The sequence below is a fragment of the Salmo salar genome, chromosome 18, assembly GCF_965601325.2.
Source record: "Salmo salar chromosome 18, fSalSal1, whole genome shotgun sequence".
NCBI classification, from domain to species: Eukaryota; Metazoa; Chordata; class Actinopteri; order Salmoniformes; family Salmonidae; genus Salmo; species Salmo salar.
In genome coordinates, this window is record NC_138308.1 from 88,578,450 (window position 1) to 88,604,759 (window position 26,310).

The window sequence follows — 26,310 nt, forward strand, 5'->3', positions numbered from 1 at the left end:
AAGTGTGCCTTGAATTCTAAATAAATCAATGTCACCAGCAAAGCATCCCCACACCATCACTCCTCCATGCTTCACGGTGGGAACCACACATGCAGAGATCATCTGTTCACCTACTCTGCGTCTAACAAAGACAAGGCGGTTGGAACCAAAAATCTCACATTTGGACTCATCAGACCAAAGGACAGATTTCCACTGGTTTAATGTCCATTGCTCATGTTTCTTGGTCCAAGAAAGTCTTCTTATTGTTGTCCTTTAGTAGTGGTTTCTTTGCAGCAATTTGACCATGAAGGCCTGATTCACGTCTCCTCTGAACAGTTGATGTTGAGATGTGTCTGTTACTTGAACTCTGAAGCATTTATTTGGGCTGCAATTTCTGAGGCTGGTAACTCTAATGAACTTATCCTCTGCAGCAAAGTTAACTCTGGGTCTTCCTTTCCTGTGGCGGTCCTCATGAGAGCCAGTTTCATCATGGCGCTTGATGGTTTTTGCGACTGCAATTGAAGAAACTTTCAAAGTTCTTGACTGACCTCCATGTCTTAAAGTTATGCTGGATTGTTGTTTCTCTTTACTTATTTGAGCTGGTCTTTTACCAAATAGTGCTATTTTCTGTATACCAGCCCTACCTTGTCACAAATGCATTAAGAAGGAAAAAAATTCCACACATTAACTTGTAACAAGGGTTAGGGTTCCAGGTGACTACCTCATGAAGCTGGTTGAGAGAATGCCAAGAGTGTGCAAATCTGTCATCAAGGCAAAGGGTAGCTACTTTGAAGAATCTCAAATCTATTTTGATTTGTTTAACACTTTTTTGGTTACTACATGATTCCATATGTGTTACTTCATAGTTTGTCTTCACTATTATTCTACAATGTAGAAAATAGTACAAATAAAGACAAACCCTTGAATGAGTTGGTGTCCAAACTTTTGACTGGTACTAGAGATCTACATTTTGTTATCCATTCAGATAAACACTTCAAACAGAGGCGTCCGCATGGTCCTAAAGCACTCTCATTTTGTATCACATTCAAATGATAAAACTGGGGGGGACAAAAATGCAATTTGATAATATGGGGGGATACATGTCTGTCCCCAGTGAAAGTTTCACCCCTGGTAAAAACACCAGTAGAAATGCACAATCTAATACAAAAGTACCACTGGGTAAAAGGTTCAAACACAAAACAACGGATTTGACATCAGCAGACCAGAAGAAAATCACACGGGGAAAAAAACAAAAAAACATGGTTGCATTAACACAGGCAGTCTAATTCTAAATCTGTTCCACTAATTCATCAGATCAGATTTTTGTCAATAACTGAGCAAAAGATCAGAATTGGGCTGCCTGTGTAAACACAGCCTATGACCAATAACAGTGTGGATAAGTAAAAAATACACATTGAATAGAAAGGCAAAGATGACATTTTTTTAAAGTGCACAGACTGAATGGAACATGTTGATAGGAACACACAACAGGGTACATTAAAAGGGACAGACAGGAATAGGACACATTATAGTACCAGTTATGGCACAGCTGGATAAGGTTAAGTAGTACATAGCCTAAATAAGAGCTCTCTCTATGCCACCCTACATAGTGCACAGCTTTTGATCAGGCTAAATAGGGTACCATTTGGGACGTATCCTTAATGATCCACTTGATATAACATGCTTCAATACATGCTTACTCGAATGTGTTTAAAAAAGTGCACTTGATATTTCAACACGTCGTCTATGAATTCAACATTTCTAATATTGGAAACTGTCGTCCATTGTAAAGAGTATACTTTAGGTAGAAATGTGTAAGTTCAATCTATTCATATTTACATGTTCTATGTTAAAATACACACCAAATACTATGGTGCTTTTTTCTCAATACTTTTTCAACAATTTACCTCATTTCTTTTCCCTTATATAAATACAAAAAAAAGAATGACACTGTTACAAACGTGTACCTATTTTCTCAAGTTAAACTCTTTCTAGTTCTTTATGATAAAAACACGAGGTGAAAAACTGGTTCAGGAATACGAAGACGAACAAACAAGTGGTTAAGTGTGTGTTCAGTTCTGTGTTGGGTACTGCATTCAGGTGTGTGTTAGACAATGGTGTGTGTACTGTATTAAACAATGGTGTGAAGGGGCGTGCCCCCGCTGTGTGAGGGTGATGATGTGTGTTCTGATGAAGACGAGAGAGAGCCGCGTGATGAAGATGCTTCTCTCTCCAACTCCTCTACCTTCCTCTGCAATTCTGCTCTCAGGAACAACAACTCCTTCAGGTTCTGGTGCACCGGCATCTGATGAGGAGAGAGAGATGCAGAGTTAGAAAGATGTACGCATACACATGCAGATAGACACACACGTGCAGAACAAGCTGTAAACCAACACACAGGTCTGTCTTCCTTCACAAAACACACCAGCACCCCCTCCACAACCCACCCCTACCTGCGGCCTCATACGGGGGTTCCATCGTACGTAGTACCCAGTCCACAGCTCCAGGTGTCTGACGCTAGCTAGAGGGTACAAGACCTGGTGCTCATAGTCCACATAGAACGGGTTGGTGAAGTCCTCTGGTTGACTGTTGATATAGGACCACAGAGAGACTGTCTTTGTCTGGACTTCCTGTTGAGGAGGAGGGAGCGAAAGAGAGACAGGCATGAGTTTATCAACATTCCACACATAGCTTTACAGTAAGAGACCAGATGAAAACTTTAACTCATTGTGACTAGGTGACCCAACCTCCCACCCCCGTCAGCAAAGAAAAGGTCCGTACCTTGGCCACTCTCTCCTGTTCGCTGTCATAGAGGAACGTACCAAATAGACAACTATAGAGGTGGTCCAGAATGGTTATCAGGAACAACTCATTAAACTCAAACGCTGCAGGGAACTAGGAACAAATAGACAGAAAGAAAAAAGTCTAACTAAACGATTGTGTGTGTGTGCGCATGTTTGTGTGTAGCAGGGAAATCTCATCAGATGTGTGTACATGCATGTACTAGAGGTCGACCGATTATTGGAGGACCAAAAAAATCAGATACCGATTAAATCGGCCGATTTTTATATATTTGTAATAATGACAATTACAACAATACTGAATGAAGCATGAACACTTATTTGAACTTAATATAATACATCAATAAAATCAATTTAGTCTCAAATAAATAATGAAACATGTTCAATTTGGTTTAAATAATGCAAAAACAAAGTGTTGGAGAAGAAAGTGCAATATGTGCCATGTAAAAAAGCTAACGTTTAAGTTCCTTGCTCAGAACATATGAAAGCTGGTGGTTCCTTTTAACATGATTCTTCAACATTCCCAGGTAAGAAGTTTTAGGTTGTAGTTATAGGAATTATAGAACTATTTCTCTCTATACCATTTGTATTTCATATACCTTTGACTATTGGATGTTCTAAAACATACTTTAGTATTGCCAGCCTAATCTCGGGAGTTGATAGGCTTGAAGTCAAACAGCGCAATGCTTGAAGCATTGCGAAGAGCTGCTGGCTAACGCAGTTATGTGCTCGATTGTGCTTTTTTCACAAATGCGCTTTTGTTAAATCATCCCCCGTTTGGTGAAGTTGGCTGTCTTTGTTAGGAAGAAAGTGTTCCCAACGAGCCAGGCGGCCCAAACTGCTGCATAGACCCTGACTCTGTTGCACAGAAGGCAAGAGAAGTGACGCAATTTTCCTAGTTATAAGAAATTCATGTTAGCAGGCAATATTAACTAAATATGCAGGTTTAAAAATGTATACTTGTGTATTGATTTTAAGAAAGGCGTTGATGTTTATGGTTAGGTACATTGGAGCAACGACAGTGCTTTTTTCGCAAATGCGCTTGTTAAATCACCCGTTTGGCGAAGTAGGCTGTGATTCAATGATAAATTAACAGGCACCGCATCGATTATATGCGATGCAGGACAAGCTAGATAAACTAGTAATATCATCAACCATGTGTAGTTAACTAGTGATTATGTTAAGATTGATTGTTTTTTATATGATACGTTTAATGCTAGCTAGCACCTTACCTTGGCTCCTTGCTGCACTCGCATAACAGGTAGTCAGCCTGCCACGCAGTTTCCTCGTGGAGTGCAATGTAATCGGCCATGATCGGTGTCCAAAAATGCCGATAACCGATTGTTATGAAAACTTGAAATCGGCCCTAATTAAATCGGCCATTCCGATTAATCGGTCGACCTCTAGCATGTACTGTGTGTGTGTGGCAGGTTGACACTCACCTGTCTGTTCATCTGCCAGACACAGTCTATAAACTGGATAAAAAGAGGCGATCTCTCCGAGTTGGCATGGTTCTCATCCCCATGACCCACACGCTGAAAAAAACACAGGTTATTACACACAAAGAGCCCCTCACACATCTGTATAAAAAAACCACAGGAAACCATATAAACACACACAATCCTCACCGCAGCAAACTTGTGTCCGAAGCTGATCCACTCCTTCTCCAGCAGTACCTGAGGAGACACAGCTCTTATGCTTTACAGAACTGACGACAGAAACCTCCCTTCCTCACCAACAAGTTATAGTGATCTTGAGATTTTTCTTCTTGTAGCAAAAGTAGCTGAAGTTATGATGTCAGCTAGGCTCTGGCCATTATTATCTAGCTAACAAACTAGAAACTAACCAACACATTGTTTAGAAAGTTTATTTGGGTGCCTTGTTTGCTAGATTGACAAACGATTTTTTTTTGGAAAACGGTTTATTTGTGTTAAAATACAACAGGTATGCCCTTTGGTCCACCAGGCTGTTGATGTCGTTTTTGTGTTTATACTTTTCAAAATGACGAGGATAATTTTGATGTCGGACGACTGTAGAATGTTCAAGCCGTCACTGCGACAATTGTCCACAGGCAGCCTTTACCCCTTCTCTTTCCCCTCTCCCTTGATCCATCCCTCCTACCCACCTGGAATCCCCTCAGGGTGCGGTAGTGGCTGTCCAGCATCAGCATGGCCAGAGAGGTGAGCTGGGTCGTGCGGTCCCACCCATCACTACAGTGGACCATCACAGAGGTCTTACCAGACTCCAGCTTGTCAGCTATACGCACCGCACCCGCCAGGAGCAGCTAGGGCGAGATTTAGTGACAGTAAGCCTGATCAATGGACCACCCCTTGTGTATACATGTGTGTGTGTCAAATCAAATGTTATTTTCACATGCGCAGAATACAACAGGTTGCTTACTTACAAGCCCTTAACCAACAATGCAGTTCAAGAAATATAGTTAAGAAAATATTTACTAAATAACCTAAAGTTAAAAAAAAAATTAAATCTAAAAGTAACAAGAAAATTACATAACAATAACGAGCTCTATACAAGGGGTACCGGTGATTATGCATAGGTAATAAACAGCAAGTAGCAGCAGTGTAAAGTGTGGGGGAGGGGGGGGGGGGGGGGTCAATGTAAATAGTCTGGGTGGCCATTTGATTAGATGTTCAGCAGTCTTATGGCTTGGGGGTAGAAGCTGTTAAGAAGCTTTTTGGACCTAGACTTTGCGCTTCGGTACCACTTGCTGTGCGGTAGCAGAGAGAACAGTCTGACTTGGGTGTTTGGAGTCTTTGACAATTTTTGGGGCCTTCCTCTGCCACTGCCTAGTATATACAGTTGAAGTCAGAAGTTTACATTTCACCTTAGCCAAATACATTTAAACTCAGTTTTGAACAATTCCAGGCATTTAATCCTAGTAAAAATTCCCTGTCTTCGGTCAGTTAGGATCACCACTTTATTTTAATGTGAAATGTCAAAATAATAGTAGAGAGTGATTTATTTCAGCTTGTATTTCTTTCATCACATTCCCAGTGGGTCAGAAGTTTACATACACTCAATTAATATTTGGTAGCATTGCCTTTAAATTGTTTAACTTGGGTCAAACGTTTCGGGTAGCCTTCCACAAGCTTCCAACAATAAGTTGGGTGAATTTTGGCCCATTCCTCCTGACAGAGCTGGTGTATCTGAGTCAGGTTTGTAGGCCTCCTTGCCCGCACACGCTTTTTCAGTTCTGCCCACACATTTTCTATAGGCTGAGGTCAGGGCTTTGTGATGGCCACTCAAATACCTTGACTTTGTTGTCCTTAAGCCATTTTGCCACAACTTTGGCAGTATGCTTGAGGTCATTGTCCATTTGGAAGACCCATTTGCAACCAAGCTTTAACTTCCTGACTGATGTCTTGAGATGTTTCAATATATCCACATAATTTTCCTCCCTCATGATGCCATCTATTTTGTGAAGTGCCCCAGTCCCTCCTGCAGCAAAGAACCCCCACAACTTCTGACCCACTGGGAATGTGATGAAAGAAATAAAATCTGAAATAAATCAATCATTCTCTCTACTATTATTCTGAAATTTCACATTCTTAAAATAAAGTGGTGATTGTGACTGACCTAAGACAGGGAATTTTTTACTAGAAGTAAATGTCAGGAATTGTGAAAAACTGAGTTTAAATGTATTTGACTAAGGTGTATGTAAACTTCCGACTTCAACTGTAGATACTTTCGTACCTGTTTCCTCCAGCATCTTCACAAGGGCCTTTGCTGTTGTTCTGGGATTGTTTTGCACTTTTCGCGTCAAAGTACATTCATCTCTAGGAGACAGAACGCGTCTCCTTCCTGAGCGGTATGATGGCTGCGTGGTCCCATGGTGTTTATACTTGCGTACTATTGTTGGTACAGATGAACATGGTACCTTCAGGCGTTTGGAAATTGCTTCCAAGGAAGAACCAGACTTGAGGTCTACAATTTTGGCTGGTCTTGGCTGATTTCTTTTGATTTTCCCATGATGTCAAGTGAAGAGGGAGGGAGTTTGAAGGTAGGCCTTGAAATACATCCACAGGTACACCTCCAATTGACTCAAATGATGTCAATTAGCCTATCAGAAGCTTCTAAAGCCATGACATCATTTTCTGTAATTTTCCACACTGTTTGAAGGCACAGTCAACTTAGTGTATATAAACTTCTGACCCACTGAAATTGTGATACAGTGAATGATAAGTGAAATAATCTGTCTGTAAACAATTGTTGGAAAAATGACTTGTGTCATGCACAAACTACAGTCATGGCCAAAGGTTTTGAGAATGACACAAATATTAATTTTCACAAAGTCTGCTGCCTCAGTTTGTATGATGGCAATTTGGATATACTCCAGAATGTTATGAAGAGTGATCAGATGAATTGCAACTGATTGCAAAGTCCCTCTTTGCCATGCAAATGAACTGAATCCCCCAAAAACATTTCCACTGCATTTCAGCCCTGCCACAAAAGGACCAGCTGACATGTCAGTTATTCTCTCGTTAACACAGGTGTGAGTGTTGACGAGGACAAGGCTGGAGATCACTCTGTCATGCTGATTGAGTTCAAATAACAGACTGGAAGCTTCAAAAAGTGGGTGGTGCTTGGAATTATTGTTCTTCCTCTGTCGACCACGGTTACCTGCAAGGAAACACGTGCCATCATCATTGCTTTGCACAAAAAGGACTTCACAGGGAAGGATATTGCTGCCAGTAAGATTGCACCGAGATCAACCATTTATCGGATCATCAAGAACTTCAAGGGGAGTGGTTCAATTGTTGTGAAGGCGGCTTCAGGGCGACCAAGAAAGTCCAGCAAGCACCAGGACCGTCTCCTAAAGTTGATTCAGCTGCGGGATTGGGGCACCACCAGTACAGAGCTCGCTCAGGAATGGCAGCAGGCAGGTGTGAGTGCATCTGCACCCACAGTGAGGCGAAGACTTTTGGAGGATGGCCTAGTGTCAAGAAGGGTAGCAAAGAAGCCACTTCTCTCCAGGAAAAACATCAGGGATAGACTGATATTCTGCAAAAGGTACAGGGATTGAGAACTTGTGGTCAATCCTCAAGAGACGGGTGGACAAACAAAACCCCACAAATTCTGACAAACTCCAATCATTGATTATGCAACAATGGGCTGCCATCAGTCAGGATTTGGCCCAGAAGTTTTTTTGACAGCATGCCAGGGCGGATTGCAGAGGTCTTGAAAAAGAAGGGTAAGCACTGCAAATATTGACTCTTTGCATCAACTTCATGTAATTCTCAATAAAAGCCTTTGACACGTATGAAATGCTTGTAATTATACTTCAGTATTCCATAGTAACATTTGACAAAAATATCTAAAGACACTGAAGCAGCAAACATTGTGGAAATTAATATTTGTGTCATTCTCAAAACTTTTGGCCACAACTGTAGATGTCCTAACCGACTTGCCAAAACTATAGTTTGTTAACAAGAAATTTGTGGGGTGGTTGAAAAATGAGTTTTAATGACTCCAACATAAGTTTATGTAAACTTCCTGCTTCAACTGTAGGTCCTGGATGTCAGGAAGCTTGGTCCTAATGATGTACTGGGCCGTACGCATTGTCCTCTGTAGCGCCTTACAAGTTGACGTTGAAGCAGGATGCCGAGCAGTTGCCATACCAGGCGGTGATGCAACCAGACAGGATGCTCTCAATGGTGCAGCGTATAACTTTTTGAGGATCTGGGGACCTATGGCAAATCTTTTCAGTCTCCTGAGGGGGAAAATGTGCTGTCGTGCCCTCTTCACAACTGCCTTAGTGTGTTTGGACTATGACAATTAGTTGGTGATGTGGACATGGGGAATGTGAAACTCTCGACCCGCTCCACTTCCGCCCTGTCAATGGGGGCCTGTTCGGCCCTCCTATTCCTGTAGTCCACGATCAGCTCCCTTGTCTTACTCACAGTGAGGGAGAGGTTGTTGTCGTCTCTGACCTCCTATAGGCTGTCTCATCATTGTCGGTGATCAGGCCTACCACTGTTGTGTCGTCAGCAAACTTGGTGTTGGAGTCGTGCTTAGTTTTCAAGCCCTGCCACATCCAACAATCATCAGAGCCGACGTAGTAGGATTTAATCTTAGTCCTGTATTGACATTTGGCCTGTTTGATGGTTTGTCTGAGGCCATAGCGGGATTTCTTATTAGCGTCCGGATTAGTGTCCCACTCCTTGAACGCGGAAGCTCTAGGCTTTAGCTCGGTGCGGATGTTGCCTGTAATCCATGGCTTCTGGTTGGGCTATGTACGTACGGTCACTGTGGGGATGACGTCGTTGATGCACTTATTTTTATTTAACTAGGCAAGTCAGTTAACCTGTTGAGGGTAGGGGGCAGTATTTGCATGGCCGGATAAAAAACGTACCCGATTTAATCTGGTTATCATTACTGCCCAGAAACTAGAATATGCATATAATTATTGGCTTTGGATAGAAAACACCCTAAAGTTTCTAAAACTGTTTGAATGGTGTCTGTGAGTATAACAGAACTCATATGGCAGGCAAAAACCTGAGAAGATTCTGTACAGGAAGTGCCCTCTCTGACCATTCCTTGGGCTTCTTGACTCTTGGATATTTGAACATAACTATGGATTATTTTGAACCAAACCAACATTTGTTATTGAAGTAGAAGTCCTGGGAGTGCATTCTGACGAAGAACAGCAAAGGTAATAACATTTTTCTTATAGTAAATCTGACTTTGGTGGGTGTCTAAATAGCTAGCCCTGTGATGCCGGGCTATCTACTCAGAATATTGCAAAATGTGCTTTCACCGAAAAGCTATTTTAAAATCGGACATAGCGAGTGCATAGAGGAGTTCTGTATCTATAATTCTTAAAATAATTGTTATGTTTTTTTGTGAACGTTTATCGTGAGTAATTTAGTAAATTCACCGGAAGTTTGCGGGGGGTATGCTAGTTCTGAACGTCACATGCTAATGTAAAAAGCTGTTTTTTGATATAAATATGAACTTGATTGAACAAAACATGCATGTATTGTATAACATAATGTCCTAGGATTGTCATCTAATGAAGATCATCAAAGGTTAGTGCTGCATTTAGCTGTGGTTTGGGTTTATGTGACATTATATGCTAGCTTGAAAAATGGGTGTCTGATTATTTCTGGCTGGGTACTCTGCTGACATAATCTAATGTTTTGCTTTCGTTGTAAAGCCTTTTTGAAATCGTACAGTGTGGTTAGATTAACGAGAGTCTTGTCTTTAAAATGGTGTAAAATAGTCATATGTTTGAGAAATTGAAGTAATGCATTTCTAAGGTATTTGAATAACGCGCCACAGGATTCCACTGGCTGTTACGTAGGTGGGACGATTTCGTCCCACCTTCCCTAGAGAGGTTAAGAACAAATTCTTATTTACAATGACGGCCTACCCCGGCCAAACCCTAACGACCCTGGGCCAATTGTGCGCCGCCTTATGGGACTCCCAATTACGGCCGGTTGTGATACAGCCTGGAAACAAACCAGGGTCTGTAGTGACGCCTCTAGCACTGAGATGCAGTGCCTTAGACCGCTGCACCACTCGGGAGCCCCCAAAATGTATTGATGAAGCCGGTGACTGAGGGGGTATACTCCTCAATGCCATTGGATGAATCCCGGAACATATTCCAGTCTGTGCTAGCAAAACAGTCCTGTAGCGCAGAATTCGCGTCATCTGACCACTTCCGTATTGAGCGAGTCACTGCTTCAGTTTTTGCTTGTAAACAGGTATCAGGAGGATAGAATTATGGTCATTGCCAAATGTATGCGTCTCGGTGTGGAGTAAAGGTGGTCTAGACTTTTTTCCCCTCTGGTTGCACATGTGACATGCTGGTAGAAATGAGGTCAAATGGATTTAAGTTTGCCTGCATTAAAGTCCCCGGCCACTAGGAGTGCTGCTTCTGGATGAGCATTTTCTTGTTTGCTTATGGCCTTATAGAGTTGGTTGAGTGCGGTCTTAGTGCCAGCATCGATTTGTAGTGGTAAATAGAAGGCTAAGAAAAATATAGATGAGAACTCTTGGTAGATAGTGTTGCCTACAGCTTATCATGAGGTATTCTACCTCAGGCAAGTAGTGGTGTAAAGTACTTTTAAGTACTAAAGTCGTTTTTTGTGGTTACTTTACTATTTATATTTTACCACTTTTACTCCACTTCACTCCTAAAGAAAATAATGTACTTTTTAACTCCATACATTTTCCGACATCTAAAAGTACTCGTTACATTTATAATGCTAAAGCAGGACAGAATTATGGCACCTATCAATATAATGCTTTGTCATCCATACGGCCTCTGATCTGGCGGACTCACGAAACACAAATACTGTGTTTGTAAAGGATGTCAGTGTTGGAGTGTGCCCCCGTCTGTCTGAAATAAAAAATAATATGAAAATTGTGCCATCTGGTTTGCTTAAAATAAGGAATTTGATGTATAGCATTTACTTTTACTCAAGTATGACATTGACTACTTTTTCCACCACTGTACTTAAGTATATTTAAAACCAGATACTTTGACTTTTATTCAAGTAGTATTTTACTGGGTAACTTTCACTTGAGTCATTTTCTGTTAATTATCATACTTGAGTAAAATTAAAGATACCTTGAGTATTTTTTTCCACCACTGCAGGTGAGCAATACTTCGAGACATCTTTTATATTAGACATCGCGCATCAGCAGTTATTGACCAATAGACACACCCCCGCACCTTGCTTTACCAGATGTAGCTGCTCTGTCCTGCCGACGCACGGAGAAACCAGCCAGCTCTATATTATCCGTGTCGTCGTTCAGCCACGTCTCGGTGAAACATAAGATATTACAGTTTTTAATGTCCCGTTGGTAGGATAGTCTTAATCGTAGATCGTCCAGTTTGTTGGCCAATAATACAGAGGGTAGTGGTGGTTTACCTGCTCGTCCGCAAATTCTTACAAGGCACGCTGCCCTCCTCCTCCTTCCCAGTCTTTTCTTCATGTGGATGACAGGGATTTGGGCCTTGTCTCGACAAAGTAGTATATCCTTCGCATCGGACTAATTAAAGAAAAAATATTTGTCCAGTTCGAGGTGAGTAATCACTGTTCTGATGTCCAGAAGCTCTTTTCGGTCATAAGAGACGGTAGCAGCAACTTAATGTACAAAATGAGTTACAAACAATGCGGAAGAAAATCCCCAAAAAGAACAGCACAGTTGATTAAGAGCCTGTAAAATGGCAGCCATTCCCTCCAGCACCATTATCATAGTGAGTGTGTGCAAAATAGAGAGAGCAAAACAGAGAAAAGACAGAGTCCTCCTTACCCGTATGAACTCTAGCCAGTGTGTCTGGTCGACTGCAGAGTGCCAGCGAGCCTCATCTATACTAGGGTAGACCACTTCCTTCAGTTTCCTCAGTGACTCTCTCATCACGTGGATGTTGGGGATCTCCAGGAAGTTGAGTTCTACATTGGGATAGAAACTCTCACTCTCATAACCACCATCCTTAGCCTGGGAGAGAGGAAGGGAGTTGGGAAGGAGGGAGGGAGGGGTGGTAGGAAGGAGGTAGTAGGAAGGAGGTAGGAAGGAAGGGAAATAAGTAGAGTGAAAAAGGAGAAGAAGTGGTGAAAGCAGCTTAACACAGCGATGCAGCTCCTTGATTTAACAACTATACCTTGTTGTTGTCTGCCACGCTGCTCTGTCGGGCGTCAAAGATGGTGAGTTTGTGAGACTGAGCGTTGGCATCCATGATGGTCTGGAGGTATCTCTCATCCTCCTTACAGCGCCGGTCAGAGGGTCCCACTAAAGGCTGACTGCTACGGACTATAGTGGCCTGGCTCTCTGGGTGGATCCATGATAACACCTAAGGGGGTTTAAGTACCATCCTCACTGATTTAGCCTGGTAACTTTGGAGGCAACTTTCACTGTAATTTTCCCAGAGAGAGAGAGATGCATACCGGTATGCGGTGCCTAGCCCTAAAGGCCACCACTCGTTTGAGGTCGTCGTCCTCGATGCTGGTGGGGATGACGACCAGGGCAGGGTAGGTGTCACACAGCTCATAACTACTGTTCATCTTACTGATGGTCCAACTCTCATTGGGGAGACCCTGGGGGGGGAACAGGAACACTGCTAAATGGAGTGAAGAACAGTTCATATAAGCTAGTCTTACATGAAACATTTCAAAGACTTCAAGAATCAATGCACATTAACCTCAAAGGATTGTGGGAGTGTGGATGAATCAGAGTAAGGCTTTCGACACACCTGCTGAACTACCCCAGTATACAGAACTAGTGGGAGATGAGTGAGTAGGAGTGATTAAATGCATCTAGACACATGCTAATCTCACTGATATAAACCTTTCGGTCTTGAGTGAAACTACAACTTTGCCTTATCTAAGTGAACATGTCTATCAGCTAATGTTCAGTACATGTTTACAATCTAAAGTACTAACTTCCATGGTTACCTGTCTCTTGTACTCTGCCATCGGGTCATACACCTTCCACCCATCCACAGGAAACTCCTCCTTATACAGGAAGGCAAACAGGGGCTGCAATGGGATAGGCCAGGGAGAGTGAGAGTCAACTGATCAACCAGCAAGGATTCTAAGACTCCACCCCATGTTATGATCCCCCCTCGAGTGATAGTTTTCCGAACAAACCAACATTCAATATATAAATTCTAATTAAGAGCCTGCCCCATTTTGAGTGGGCTGCTGGGATCTTTAACTTCACTAGAGTAGGGGGCAGCATTTGGAATTCTGGATGAAAAGAGTGCCCAAATTAAACTGCCTGGTACTCGGGCCCAGAAGGTAGGATATGCATATTATTAGTAGATTTGGATAGAAAACACTCTGAAGTTTCTAAAACTGTTTGAATGATGTCTGTGAGTATAACAGAACTCATATGGCAGGCAAAAACCTGAGAAGAATCCAACCAGGAAGTGGGAAATCTGAGGGTTGTAGTTTTTTCAAATGATTGCCTTTACAGTATACAGTGACTAAGGGTTCATTTTGCACTTCCTAAGGCTTCCACTAGATGTCAACAGTCTTTAGAAAGTTGTTTCAGGCTTCTACAGTGAACAGAGAGCGAACGAGAAGGCCGGGAAGTTGGTGACTCAGAAAATAGTATGACTTCAGTGGCGCGTTCACGTGAGAGGTAGCTGTGTTCCATTACATTTCTGAAGACATTGGAATCGTCCGGTTGGAAAATTATTGAAGATTTATGTTAAAAAAAGCCCTGAAGATTGATGCTATACATCGTTTGACATGTTTCTACGAACGTAAATACAACTTATTTTGACTTTTCGTCGTGAAATGTTCGGCGCGCTTCCTACATTTGGAGTAGCTTACTGAACGCGCAAACAAAAAGGAGGTATTTGGACATAAATGATGGACTTTATCGAACAAAACAACATTTATTGTGGACCTGGGAATTCCTGGGAGTGCATTCTGATGAAGATCATCAAAGGTAAGTGAATATTTATAATGCTATTTAATATTTTTAGATGACTCCAAAATGGTGGGTGTCTGTATTGCCTGATGTTTTCTGAGCGCCGTACTCAGATTATTGCAACGTGTGCTTTCCCCGTGAAGCTTTTTTTAAATCTGACACAGCGGTTGCATTAAGGAGATGTTTATCTATAATTCTTTGAATAACAGTTTAATATTTTATCAACGTTTATGATGAGTATTTATATAAATTGATGTGCTCATTCACCGGAAGTTTTTTAAGGAAAAACATTTCTGAACATTACAGGCCAATGTAAAATGTTTTCTTTTTTATATAAATATGAACTTTATCGAGCAAAACATACATGTATTGTGTAACATGAAGTCCTATGAGTGCCATCTGATGAAGATCAAAGGTTAGTGCTTAATTTTAGCTGCATTTCTGTTTTTTGTGACGCCTCTCCTTGCTTGGAAAATGGCTGTGTGGTTTTTCTTGTCAAGGTGATGTGCTAACATAATCTAATGCTATGCTTTCTCCGTAAAGCCTTTTTGAAATCAGACAATGTGGTTGGATTAACGAGAATCTTATCTTTAAAATGGGTTATAATAGTTCTATGTTTGAGAAATCTGAATTATGAGATTTTTGTCGTTTTGAATTTGGCGCCCTGCTATTTCACTGGCTGTTGAATAGTGTGTCCCGCAGGTGGGACAGTCACGTCCCACATACCCAAGAGAGGTTAACTCCCACCCCATTCTGGTTGAGTGACATCTCTGCACCTATCAGGCTGCCAGGAGAGTGATGTATAGGTCTCACCAGGTCGTTTGATAGGGGGAAGGTGTGTTTGGCTAGAACCTCCACTATCTCTGGTTGGCTGGCATCCTCCTTATAGGCAAACCTGGGACTACGCATGTCCTGATGGAGAGAGGTTTCATTACAAATGTATAACTGACAGGACAATTTGCACAACCCATAAAACATGATGTATACTGATGCTATAGATGATATATTTCAGTGCAATGTAACGTTCACCTTACAGACTATCTCCATGCCCCTTGTGTTCTCTCCATGACTCTGAACACTGATGCTCTCTAGACGGCTGATCGCTCCCAGGTTCACATCCAGGATGAACGGAGTATCCTGGGAATATGACGGGAATCAGACAGGGATTAGACGGAAATGGGACAGGGATTAGACGGAAATGGGACAGGGATTAGACGGAAATGGGACAGGGTTTAGACGGAAATGGGACAGGGATAAGACGGAAATGGGACAGGGATTAGACGGAAATGGGACAGGGATTAGACGGAAATGGGACAGGGATTAGACGGAAATGGGACAGGGTTTAGACGGAAGTGGGACAGGGTTTAGACGGAAATGGGACAGGGTTTAGACGGAAATGGGACAGGGATTAGACGGAAATGGGACAGGGATTAGACGGAAATGGGACAGGGATTAGACGGAAATGGGACAGGGATTAGATGGAAATGGGACAGTGATTAGACGGAAATGGGACAGGGTTTAGACGGAAATGGGACAGGGATTAGACGGAAATGGGACAGGGTTTAGACGGAAATGGGACAGGGATTAGACGGAAATGGGACAGGGATTAGACGGAAATGGGACAGGGATTAGATGGAAATGGGACAGTGATTAGACGGAAATGGGACAGGGTTTAGACGGAAATGGGACAGGGTGTGACGGAAATGGGACAGGGTGTGACGGAAATGGGACAGGGATTAGACGGAAATGGGACAGGGATTAGACGGAAATGGGACAGGGATTAGATGGAAATGGGACAGTGATTAGACGGAAATGGGACAGGGATTAGACGGAAATGGGACAGGGTTTAGACGGAAATGGGACAGGGATTAGACGAAATGGGACAGGGATTAGACGGAAATGGGACAGGGATTAGACGGAAACGGGACAGGGATAAGACGGAAACGGGACAGGGATGAGACGGAAACGGGACAGGGATTAGACGAAACGGGACAGGGATTAGACGAAATGGGATGAGGAACTTTACATATAAAAGTTTTAAATAAAGAGTTGGGTGAACTAACAAGGGTCAAGCTTGAAATGTGTGTGTGTGTGTGCGTGAGTCTCTGTGTGTGTGTACTCTTACCCGCTCCAGACTGATAAAGTATAGTTTATAGTTGGTGCTGGTGAGGGTTCCGGTCACCAAACCCGTGAAGGGACAGATGTACATCACATCCTTGGCTGAGGGGACAAACAAACCAATAAATACACAACAGTGTTAAGTGGGAGAACAGGAAACAGAGTGATGTCGCTCTTCACGTGAAACAAACTAGGAAAGTCTAAAAACATGTCAACAACTACAGCTGCTCTCGTACTAGGCTGAAGAAAGAGAGGAAAACAGAAAATGAGAGAAAACAGGTAAAGAAGTCAAATGGAGACAAAGATCTGGACAGAGAGAGAGAGACACACAGAGGGAGGGAGAGCGGGACCGAGAGAGAGAGGGACCGAGAGAGAGAGAGAGACCGAGAGAGAGAGAGAGAGAGGGACAGAGAGACCGAGAGAGAGACCGACCGAGAGAGAGAGAGACCGAGAGAGAGAGACCGAGAGAGACCGAGAGAGAGAGAGAGAGACCGAGAGAGAGACCGAGAGAGAGACCGAGAGAGAGACCGAGAGAGAGACCGAGAGAGAGAGACAGAGACCGAGACCGAGAGAGAGAGAGACCGAGACCGAGAGAGACCGAGAGAGAGAGAGACCGAGAGAGACCGAGAGAGAGAGAGACCGAGAGAGAGAGAGACCGAGAGAGAGAGAGACCGAGAGAGAGAGAGACCGAGAGAGACCGAGAGAGAGAGAGACCGAGAGAGAGAGAGACCGAGAGAGAGAGAGAGAGAGACCGAGAGAGAGAGAGAGGGACAGAGAGACCGAGAGAGAGACCGACCGAGAGAGAGAGAGAGACCGAGAGAGAGAGACCGAGAGAGACCGAGAGAGAGAGAGAGACCGAGAGAGACCGAGAGAGACCGAGAGAGAGAGACCGAGAGAGAGAGAGAGACCTAGAGAGAGAGAGAGACCGAGACCGAGAGAGAAAGAGACCGAGAGAGAGAGAGAGACCGAGAGAGAGAGAGACCGAGAGAGAGACCGACCGAGAGAGAGACCGAGAGAGAGACCGACCGAGAGAGAGACAGACCGAGAGAGAGACAGAGACCGAGAGAGAGACAGAGACCGAGAGAGAGACAGAGACCGAGAGAGAGACAGAGACCGAGAGAGAGACAGAGACCGAGAGAGAGACAGAGACCGAGAGAGAGACAGAGACCGAGAGAGAGACAGAGACCGAGACAGAGACCGAGAGAGAGACCGAGAGAGAGAGAAAGAGAGAGAGACCGAGAGAGAGACCGAGAGAGAGAGACCGAGAGAGAGAGACCGAGAGAGAGAGACCGAGAGAGAGAGACCGAGAGAGAGAGACCGAGAGAGAGAGACCGAGAGAGAGAGACCGAGAGAGAGAGAGAGAGAGACCGAGAGAGACCGAGAGACCGAGAGAGACCGAGACCGAGAGAGACCGAGAGACCGAGAGAGACCGAGAGACCGAGAGAGACCGAGAGACCGAGAGAGAGAGAGACCGAGAGAGACCGAGAGAGAGAGAGACCGAGAGAGACCGAGAGAGACCGAGAGAGAGAGAGACCGAGAGGGACTGAAGACAGAGACCCTAGTGCTACTAACCCACAGCCTTGATGGTCTCTCCCGGTACCAGTGGAACCTCATCCGTCTGGACCTGCTTGGTTCCGTCTCTAGGAGGCTAGAACATAGAACCACAATAAGGAACAGATCTAGAACTTTTTTAAACAGAACCTCCCGTCCTAAGCAGAACCATTTCTCACTGCCACAGACCTACAGCTAACAGAGGTGAAAGCCAAAGAGAGGGGTAGGCACTGGGAGAGTGAAACGAAGGGGGTAAGTGGGAGAGAGGGATCAAAGAGGAAATGGAGAGATTGTTCCTTCTCCCTTGTCTATAGCTCTGTCAGAGGCGGCATAAGGCCCTATGTGGCTCAAGCATGAATCGTGGGTTTGATTGCAGCTTGAGCCACACATACATAAAATGTTTGCACGCATGACTATGTCTCTTTAGATAAAATCGTCTGCTAATTAGCATATATCATAAGGGGCAGGAGAGAGGGATGGAGGGATAGAAGCGAGAGACTTGCCAAACCATTAGCGGGAAGTTCAGAGTCACTGTTGCCCTGGTAAATATGTCCCCCTTCCATAGAGTCCTGAACCAGGGAGAGGCATGGTAAACGTGGAAGCAGAGGGCAATAGGAAGAGTTAATTCTGTTACAGTTGCAAGTTATCTTGAGTGTGAAGGAGGAAAGAGAACAAGAAAAGAGAATAAGGAGAGAAAATTAGAGCGCGAGAGAGGGAGAACGTGAGAGAAAGAGAGCGAGAATGCAGAAAAGGCAGAAGAGTTGATGAAAGGGTCTTTGAGGCCCAAAAGGTCATGTCTCCTCTACAGAGACAGGATATGAGGCGTGTGTGGGTGGCAGAACTTTGTAGACAAATTCGAATAGTTAGAATCAGTAGAGTTCTAACAGGAAGTGAAGAAGGGAACGCAGAAGGGAGCGAAGCTACACAACGTTGCAGACAGGCTAAAGTAACACCTTGAAGTCTGTAGACCAGAGTATCTGTAGCCTTGAAAGTAAGAGAGACATGGAGAGAGACAAAACAGCAGCTCCTACAAACTACAACACACAAAGAACTAGCTGAAAGCTTGAGACAGCAGAAGAGTAGTAGGTCATCACATAGGAAAAAAGGTTTTCTACATAGCTCTGTATTCCACACGCTCCTTGACAGGTTGTCAAGTAGTAAGATAATACTAAAATGGGTTCATGGACGTTTGGCGGGTGGAAGCAGCAACAGTCTTTAAATCTTACACTCAGAACAGACCGCTTGGACACCTGTGGGTTACAGACAAAACACACACACACACACACACACACACACAGAGATAAGCCTAGTGGACACTAACATCACCAGGAGGCAAAGCTGCAACAGGTGGTGAGAGAAGCATTGACACACTGAATACAAAAGCTATAAAACCTCTAAACCGCTGTAAAACAATGCTTTAGACCAGGGTTTCCCAAACCCTGGGTGCACGTTTTGGGTTTTGTCCTAGCACTACACTGCTGATTCAAATATCCAACTCACCATCAAGCTTTGATTATTTCAACCAGCTGTGTCGTGCTGGGGCAAGAAACTAAACGTGTACCCAGTGGGGCCCTGGACAGAGTTTGGGAAACCCTGGTGTAGACTGGAATGGAAGCAAAAGAGTGACTGAGTCAGGTGACGTAGAAGAAGAAGGACTGGCATGACTGAGTCAGGTGTCGTAGAAGAAGGAGGACTGGCATGACTGAGTCAGGTGACGTAGAAGAAGGACTGGCATGACTGAGTCAGGTGACGTAGAAGAAGAAGGACTGGCATGACTGAGTCAGGTGACGTAGAAGAAGAAGGACTGGCATGACTGAGTCAGGTGACGTAGAAGAAGAAGGACTGGCATGACTGAGTCAGGTGACGTAGAAGAAGGAGGACTGGCATGACTGAGTCAGGTGACGTAGAAGAAGAAGGACTGGCATGACTGAGTCAGGTGACGTAGAAGAAGGAGGACTGGCATGACTGAGTCAGGTGACGTAGAAGAAGGAGGACTGGCATGACTGAGTCAGGTGACGTAGAAGAAGGAGGACTGGCATGACTGAGTCAGGTGATGTAGAAGAAGGAGGACTGGCATGACTGAGTCAGGTGATGTAGAAGAAGGAGGACTGGCATGACTGAGTCAGGTGACGTAGAAGAAGAAGGACTGGCATGACTGAGTCAGGTGACGTAGAAGAAGAAGGACTGGCATGACTGAGTCAGGTGACGTAGAAGAAGAAGGACTGGCATGACTGAGTCAGGTGACGTAGAAGAAGGAGGACTGGCATGACTGAGTCAGGTGACGTAGAAGAAGAAGGACTGGGATGACTGAGTCAGGTGATGTAGACTACGACCCAAATCCCGCTCTACACAGCTACTTGAAGTGTATAAGCACACACACAGATGCAGCTGTGGTTAATTAACCTCACCCTTGGGAAATCTGTCCTCCTCCAATCCTGTCAGTCAGAAAACACAACTGTGTGATGACTGTGTGTCTAAACCTGTTACTGTATGCCTGTGTGTGTGTGTGTCCCACCTTGCAGTCTCCGGATGCAGTGTCTGCAGGTACAGATGATATCTGGCTGGAGATGGTGGCTGCTATCAGCTGCTTACACCACTCTACATGAGAACCTGTAGGACTGGAGGAGGGAGGAAGGAGGGAGGAAGGAGGGAGGAGCCGGGGGAGGGAGGAGGGAGACGGGGGATATACAGAAAGTGAGAAGGAGGAAGAGAGAGACATGGCAGGGGAATAGACAGAGTGCAGAAGAGAGGGACAGACAGACACAGATATGCTGACAGAGAGACAGACAGGGAGACAGGGGGTTCAAGGGAGACCCAACCAAATCATGAGAAAACTAAAAGATAATAATTACTTGACACATTGGAAAGAATTAACACAAAAACGGATCAAACTAGAATGCTATTTGGCCCTAAACAGAGAGAACACAGTGGCAGAAAACCTGACCACTGTGACTGACCCAAACTTAAGGACTGCTTTGACTATGTACAGACTCAGTGAGCATAGCCTTGCTATTGAGAAAGGCCACCGTAGGCAGACCTGGCTCTCAAGAGAAGACAGGCTATGTGCACACTGCCCACAAAACTGAGCTGCACTTCCTAACCTCCTGCCAAATGTATGACCATATTAGAGAAACATATTTCCCTCAGATTACACAGATCCACAAATAATTAGAAAACAAACCCGATTTTGATAAACTCCCATATCTACTGGGTGAAATACCACAGTTTGCCATCACAGCAGCAAGATGTGTGACCTGTTGCCACAAGAAAAGGTCAACCAGTGAAGAACAAACACCTTTGTAAATACAACCCAAATGTATTTATGTTCCCTTTTGTAGTTTAACTATTTGCACATTGTTAGAACACTGTTTATAGACATATGACATTTGAAATGTCTATTATTTTTGTACTTTTGTCTGTTTACTTTTCATTTAATTATTATTTCACTTGCTTTGGCAATGTAAACATATATGTTTCCCATGCCAATAAAACCCCTTGAATTGAACGATAGCGATATACATGTTTACTATCAACTGTAAATCATTAGCCTATTGGAGAGATACCATAGACCTAGGCTAGACTTGACAGTCAGACACAGTAGTTACGTTACAATAAATAAGCCTGCGTGCAACATTCTGGGCTAAAATAGGTCGCGGTTAGGCCGATTCCTGCTGGGCAAAGACACTGCTTTATAACTGAGGCGTGTTCACTTGGCACAGATCCCGACGCGTCCATCTGGCGCGCTCATTGCTGAAACACACGAGGATATTAGAGATTCATGTACTGCTTTGTTTCACCGGACAATAATCGAATGCATGTTGCAGAGCAGTGCAACGCTTTGGAAAGCAAACATTAAAAACCGTCGCTTTCTCGTTGAAAATTACACTAACAACATATGTCAAACAAGTCCCGTAAATGCATGCGGACAACGACATCGCCCATCAGCCAATGCACAAATAGTATAACATTGTAGTAACATTGTAACTGTTTTGTAACAACATATGGTAAACAATGGTCTAGGCTGCAGCCTACGAAAGAGACATTCGCTCTTCTATTTACACTGCCCAGTGTAAATGATCCTAACATTATAGCTACTAACAGTTGTGTACCGATATCAAAATAACCTATCACCTGTCCAACGTCTCCACGCTATCCTGTTTCGATCCAGAGGTGGCCAACGTCCGAGGCTTGTTTCGATTCGGTACTCCCGGCTGCGCAGTGCCATCTCCACCGGCAACTCCTCCAAACAACTGCTTTTCCATTTTCCCCTCTCCACTCAACCCGGTTTCCTTCTCGTTAGATGATGGATCAAATCTAATCCTTTCCGATTGTCAACAGATCTGGGTTGCCGGCGACGTGTTTAAGAATTTGTTAGCTATTAGCTCACAGCACGAGACAGAATACGGTTGTTCGCTCACTGCCAAGTCTGATTGTGTTATTAACTGATAAATTAGGCGTTTATTTATTTACTAGAAGGAAGCAGAAGCCGAGCGCTTTAACACCCCCCCACGCGAACCACGAAGATTACCCAAAATGCATTTCTGGAGCTAGAAGCTCACATCCCCATCAACCAGTTTCACCATAAAAAAACATTAGATTGAGGATGTATGAACTGTTTTAGGCCTACTTCCCATAAAATAGGTATGGTTATTACATTGTTAGTGCGCCTGCAAATGTCGGTCACAAGAGGTACATGTAACCGCCCAAATAAAAGAAACATTTGAGTAAATGAGGGCTACAACGTATATCGAAAGCAGGTGGCTCCACATAGGTGTGGTTCCTGAGTTAATTAAGGAATTAACATCCCATCATGCTTATGGTCATGTTTAAAAATGCCCAGCTGCCCACTTTGAAAGAGGGGTCTCAAAGGAGCATAGGGGATGTAAAGGGTGTGTCAGTCTCCAGAACTCAACCCAGTTGAACACTTATGGGAGATTCTGGAGTGGTGCATGAGAGCGGGTTTTCCACCACCATCAACAAAACACCAAATGTTAGGATATTTTGGAGAAGAATGGTGTCCGCATCCCTCCAAGAGTTCCAGACACTTGTAGAATCTATGCCAAGGTGCATTGAAGCTGTGGTGGCCCAGCACCATAGTAAGACACCTGATGTTTTCTTGTCGGTTACCTGTAACTGACTCCAGGAAGCTAGGGTAGGCCCCATTGAAATGTAGCTACAAAGTATACTGAACAAAAATATAAATGCACCATGCAACCATTTCAAAAGGTTTTACTGAGTTAGTTCATATAGGGAAATCAGTCAAATGAAATTAATTTATTAGGCCTTAATCTATGGATTTCACATGACTGGGAATAAAGACATTCATCTGTTGGTCACAGATACCTTTAAAAAAGGTAGGGGTGTGGATCAGAAAACCAGTCAGTATCTGGTGTGACCACTACTTGTCTCATGCAGCGTGACACATCTCCTTCACATAGAGTTGATCAGGTTGTTGATTGTGATCTGTGGAATGTTGTCCCACTCCTCAATGGCTGTGCAAAGTTGCTGGATATTGATGGGAACTGGAACACGCTGTCGTACATGTCGATCCAGAGCGTCCCAAACATGCTCAATGGGTGACATGTCTGGTATGTACACCATGGTAGAACTGGGACATTTTCAGCTTTCAGCAATTGTGTACATATCCTTGTGACATGAGGCCGAGCATTATCACGGTGAAGCATGAGGTGATGGCGGCAGGATCTCGTCTTATGGTAGAGAAATTAACATTCAATTCTCTGGAAAAAGCTCTGGTGGACATTCCTGCAGTCAGCATGCCAATTGCACACTCCCTTATAAACTTCAGACATCTGTGGCATTGTGTGTGACAAAACAGCACACTTCAGTGGCCTTTTATTATTGTCCCCAGCACAAGGTGCACCTGTGTAATGATCATGCGGTTTAATCAGCTTCTTGATATGTCAGGTGGATCGATTATCTTGGCAAAGGAGAAATGCTCACTAGCATGGGGTAAACAAATGTGATTTTTGTTGTTGAGAAATATAATTTTTTGTGCATTTGGAACATTTCTGGGATCTTTAATTTCAGCTCATGCTACATGGGACCAACACTACACAGTGCTGAAAAAAGTAACCAATTGTCATACTTAGGGCTGAGACATCCCATGAAGGGACAAGGTCAGTTTAGGGCTGAGACATCCCATGAAGGTCATTTTAGGGCTGAGACATCCTATGAAGGGACAAGGTCAGTTTAGGGCTGAGACATCCCATGAAGGGACAAGGTCAGTTTAGGGCTGAGACATCCCATGAAGGGACAAGGTCAGTTTAGGGCTGAGACATCCCATGAAGGGACAAGGTCAGTTTAGGGCTGAGACATCCCATGAAGGGACAAGGTCAGTTTATGGCTGAGACATTCCATGAAGGGACAAGGTCAGTTTAGGGCTGAGACATCCCATGAAGGGACAAGGTCAGTTTAGGGCCGAGACATCCCATGAAGGGACAAGGTCAGTTTAGGGCCGAGACATCCCATGAAGGGACAAGGTCAGTTTAGGGCTGAGACATCCTATGAAGGTCAGTTTAGGGCTGAGACATCCTATGAAGGAACAAGGTCAGTTTAGGGCCGAGACATCCCATGAAGGAACAAGGTCAGTTTAGGGCCGAGACATCCCATGAAGGAACAAGGTCAGTTTAGGGCTGAGACATCCTATGAAGGTCAGTTTAGGGCTGAGACATCCCATGAAGGGACAAGGTCAGTTTAGGGCCGAGACATCCCATGAAGGGACAAGGTCAGTTTAGGGCCGAGACATCCCATGAAGGGACAAGGTCAGTTTAGGGCTGAGACATCCTATGAAGGTCAGTTTAGGGCTGAGACATCCCATGAAGGGACAAGGTCAGTTTAGGGCTGAGACATCCTATGAAGGTCAGTTTAGGGCTGAGACATCCCATGAAGGGACAAGGTCAGTTTAGGGCTGAGACATCCTATGAAGGTCAGTTTAGGGCTGAGACATCCCATGAAGGGACAAGGTCAGTTTAGGGCTGAGACATCCTATGAAGGTCAGTTTAGGGCTGAGACATCCCATGAAGGGACAAGGTCAGTTTAGGGCTGAGACATCCTATGAAGGTCAGTTTAGGGCTGAGACATCCCATGAAGGGACAAGGTCAGTTTAGGGCTGAGACATCCCATGAAGGGACAAGGTCAGTTTAGGGCTGAGACATCCCATGAAGGTCAGTTTAGGGCTGAGACATCCTATGAAGGTCAGTTTAGGGCTGAGACATCCCATGAAGGGACAAGGTCAGTTTAGGGCTGAGACATCCTATGAAGGTCAGTTTAGGGCCGAGACATCCCATGAAGGGACAAGGTCAGTTTAGGGCTGAGACATCCCATGAAGGGACAAGGTCAGTTTAGGGCCGAGACATCCCATGAAGGGACAAGGTCAGTTTAGGGCCGAGACATCCCATGAAGGGACAAGGTCAGTTTAGGGCTGAGACATCCTATGAAGGGACAAGGTCAGTTTAGGGCTGAGACATCCTATGAAGGGACAAGGTCAGTTTAGGGCTGAGACATCCCATGAAGGGACAAGGTCAGTTTAGGGCTGAGACATCCCATGAAGGGACAAGGTCAGTTTAGGGCCGAGACATCCCATGAAGGGACAAGGTCAGTTTAGGGCTGAGACATCCTATGAAGGGACAAGGTCAGTTTAGGGCTGAGACATCCCATGAAGGGACAAGGTCAGTTTAGGGCTGAGACATCCCATGAAGGGACAAGGTCAGTTTAGGGCTGAGACATCCTATGAAGGTCAGTTTAGGGCTGAGACATCCCATGAAGGGACAAGGTCAGTTTAGGGCTGAGACATCCCATGAAGGGACAAGGTCAGTTTAGGGCTGAGACATCCTATGAAGGTCAGTTTAGGGCTGAGACATCCTATGAAGGTCAGTTTAGGGCTGAGACATCCCATGAAGGTCAGTTTAGGGCTGAGACATCCTATGAAGGGACAAGGTCAGTTTAGGGCTGAGACATCCTATGAAGGTCAGTTTAGGGCTGAGACATCCCATGAAGGTCAGTTTAGGGCTGAGACATCCCATGAAGGGACAAGGTGAGTTTAGGGCTGAGACATCCCATGAAGGGACAAGGTCAGTTTAGGGCTGAGACATCCCATGAAGGGACAAGGTCAGTTTAGGGCTGAGACATCCCATGAAGGGACAAGGTCAGTTTAGGGCTGAGACATCCTATGAAGGTCAGTTTAGGGCTGAGACATCCCATGAAGGGACAAGGTCAGTTTAGGGCTGAGACATCCCATGAAGGGACAAGGTCAGTTTAGGGCTGAGACATCCCATGAAGGGACAAGGTCAGTTTAGGGCTGAGACATCCCATGAAGGGACAAGGTCAGTTTAGGGCTGAGACATCCCATGAAGGGACAAGGTCAGTTTAGGGCTGAGACATCCTATGAAGTTCAGTTTAGGGCTGAGACATCCTATGAAGGTCAGTTTAGGGC

General features: G+C 44.3%; 1 protein-coding gene across 1 annotated transcript; it reads right to left on the reverse strand.

Moving 5' to 3' along the window:
* Window positions 1-1,406: 1,406 nt before the first annotated feature.
* LOC106577923 (phosphatidylinositol-3-phosphate phosphatase MTMR1) lies at window positions 1,407-24,441 on the reverse strand. Its single transcript, XM_014156386.3, has 16 exons — window positions 21,990-24,441; window positions 20,374-20,476; window positions 17,880-17,955; window positions 16,315-16,409; window positions 15,219-15,326; window positions 15,003-15,101; window positions 13,205-13,288; window positions 12,698-12,847; window positions 12,415-12,603; window positions 12,066-12,251; window positions 4,906-5,064; window positions 4,409-4,456; window positions 4,223-4,315; window positions 2,761-2,874; window positions 2,433-2,609; window positions 1,407-2,284 (listed from the first exon to the last, which is right to left on the reverse strand). Exons 1-16 carry the CDS (start codon window positions 22,118-22,120, stop codon window positions 2,111-2,113), a joined length of 1,986 nt encoding a protein of 661 aa, XP_014011861.1. The 5' UTR covers window positions 22,121-24,441; the 3' UTR covers window positions 1,407-2,110.
* Window positions 24,442-26,310: the final 1,869 nt, after the last annotated feature.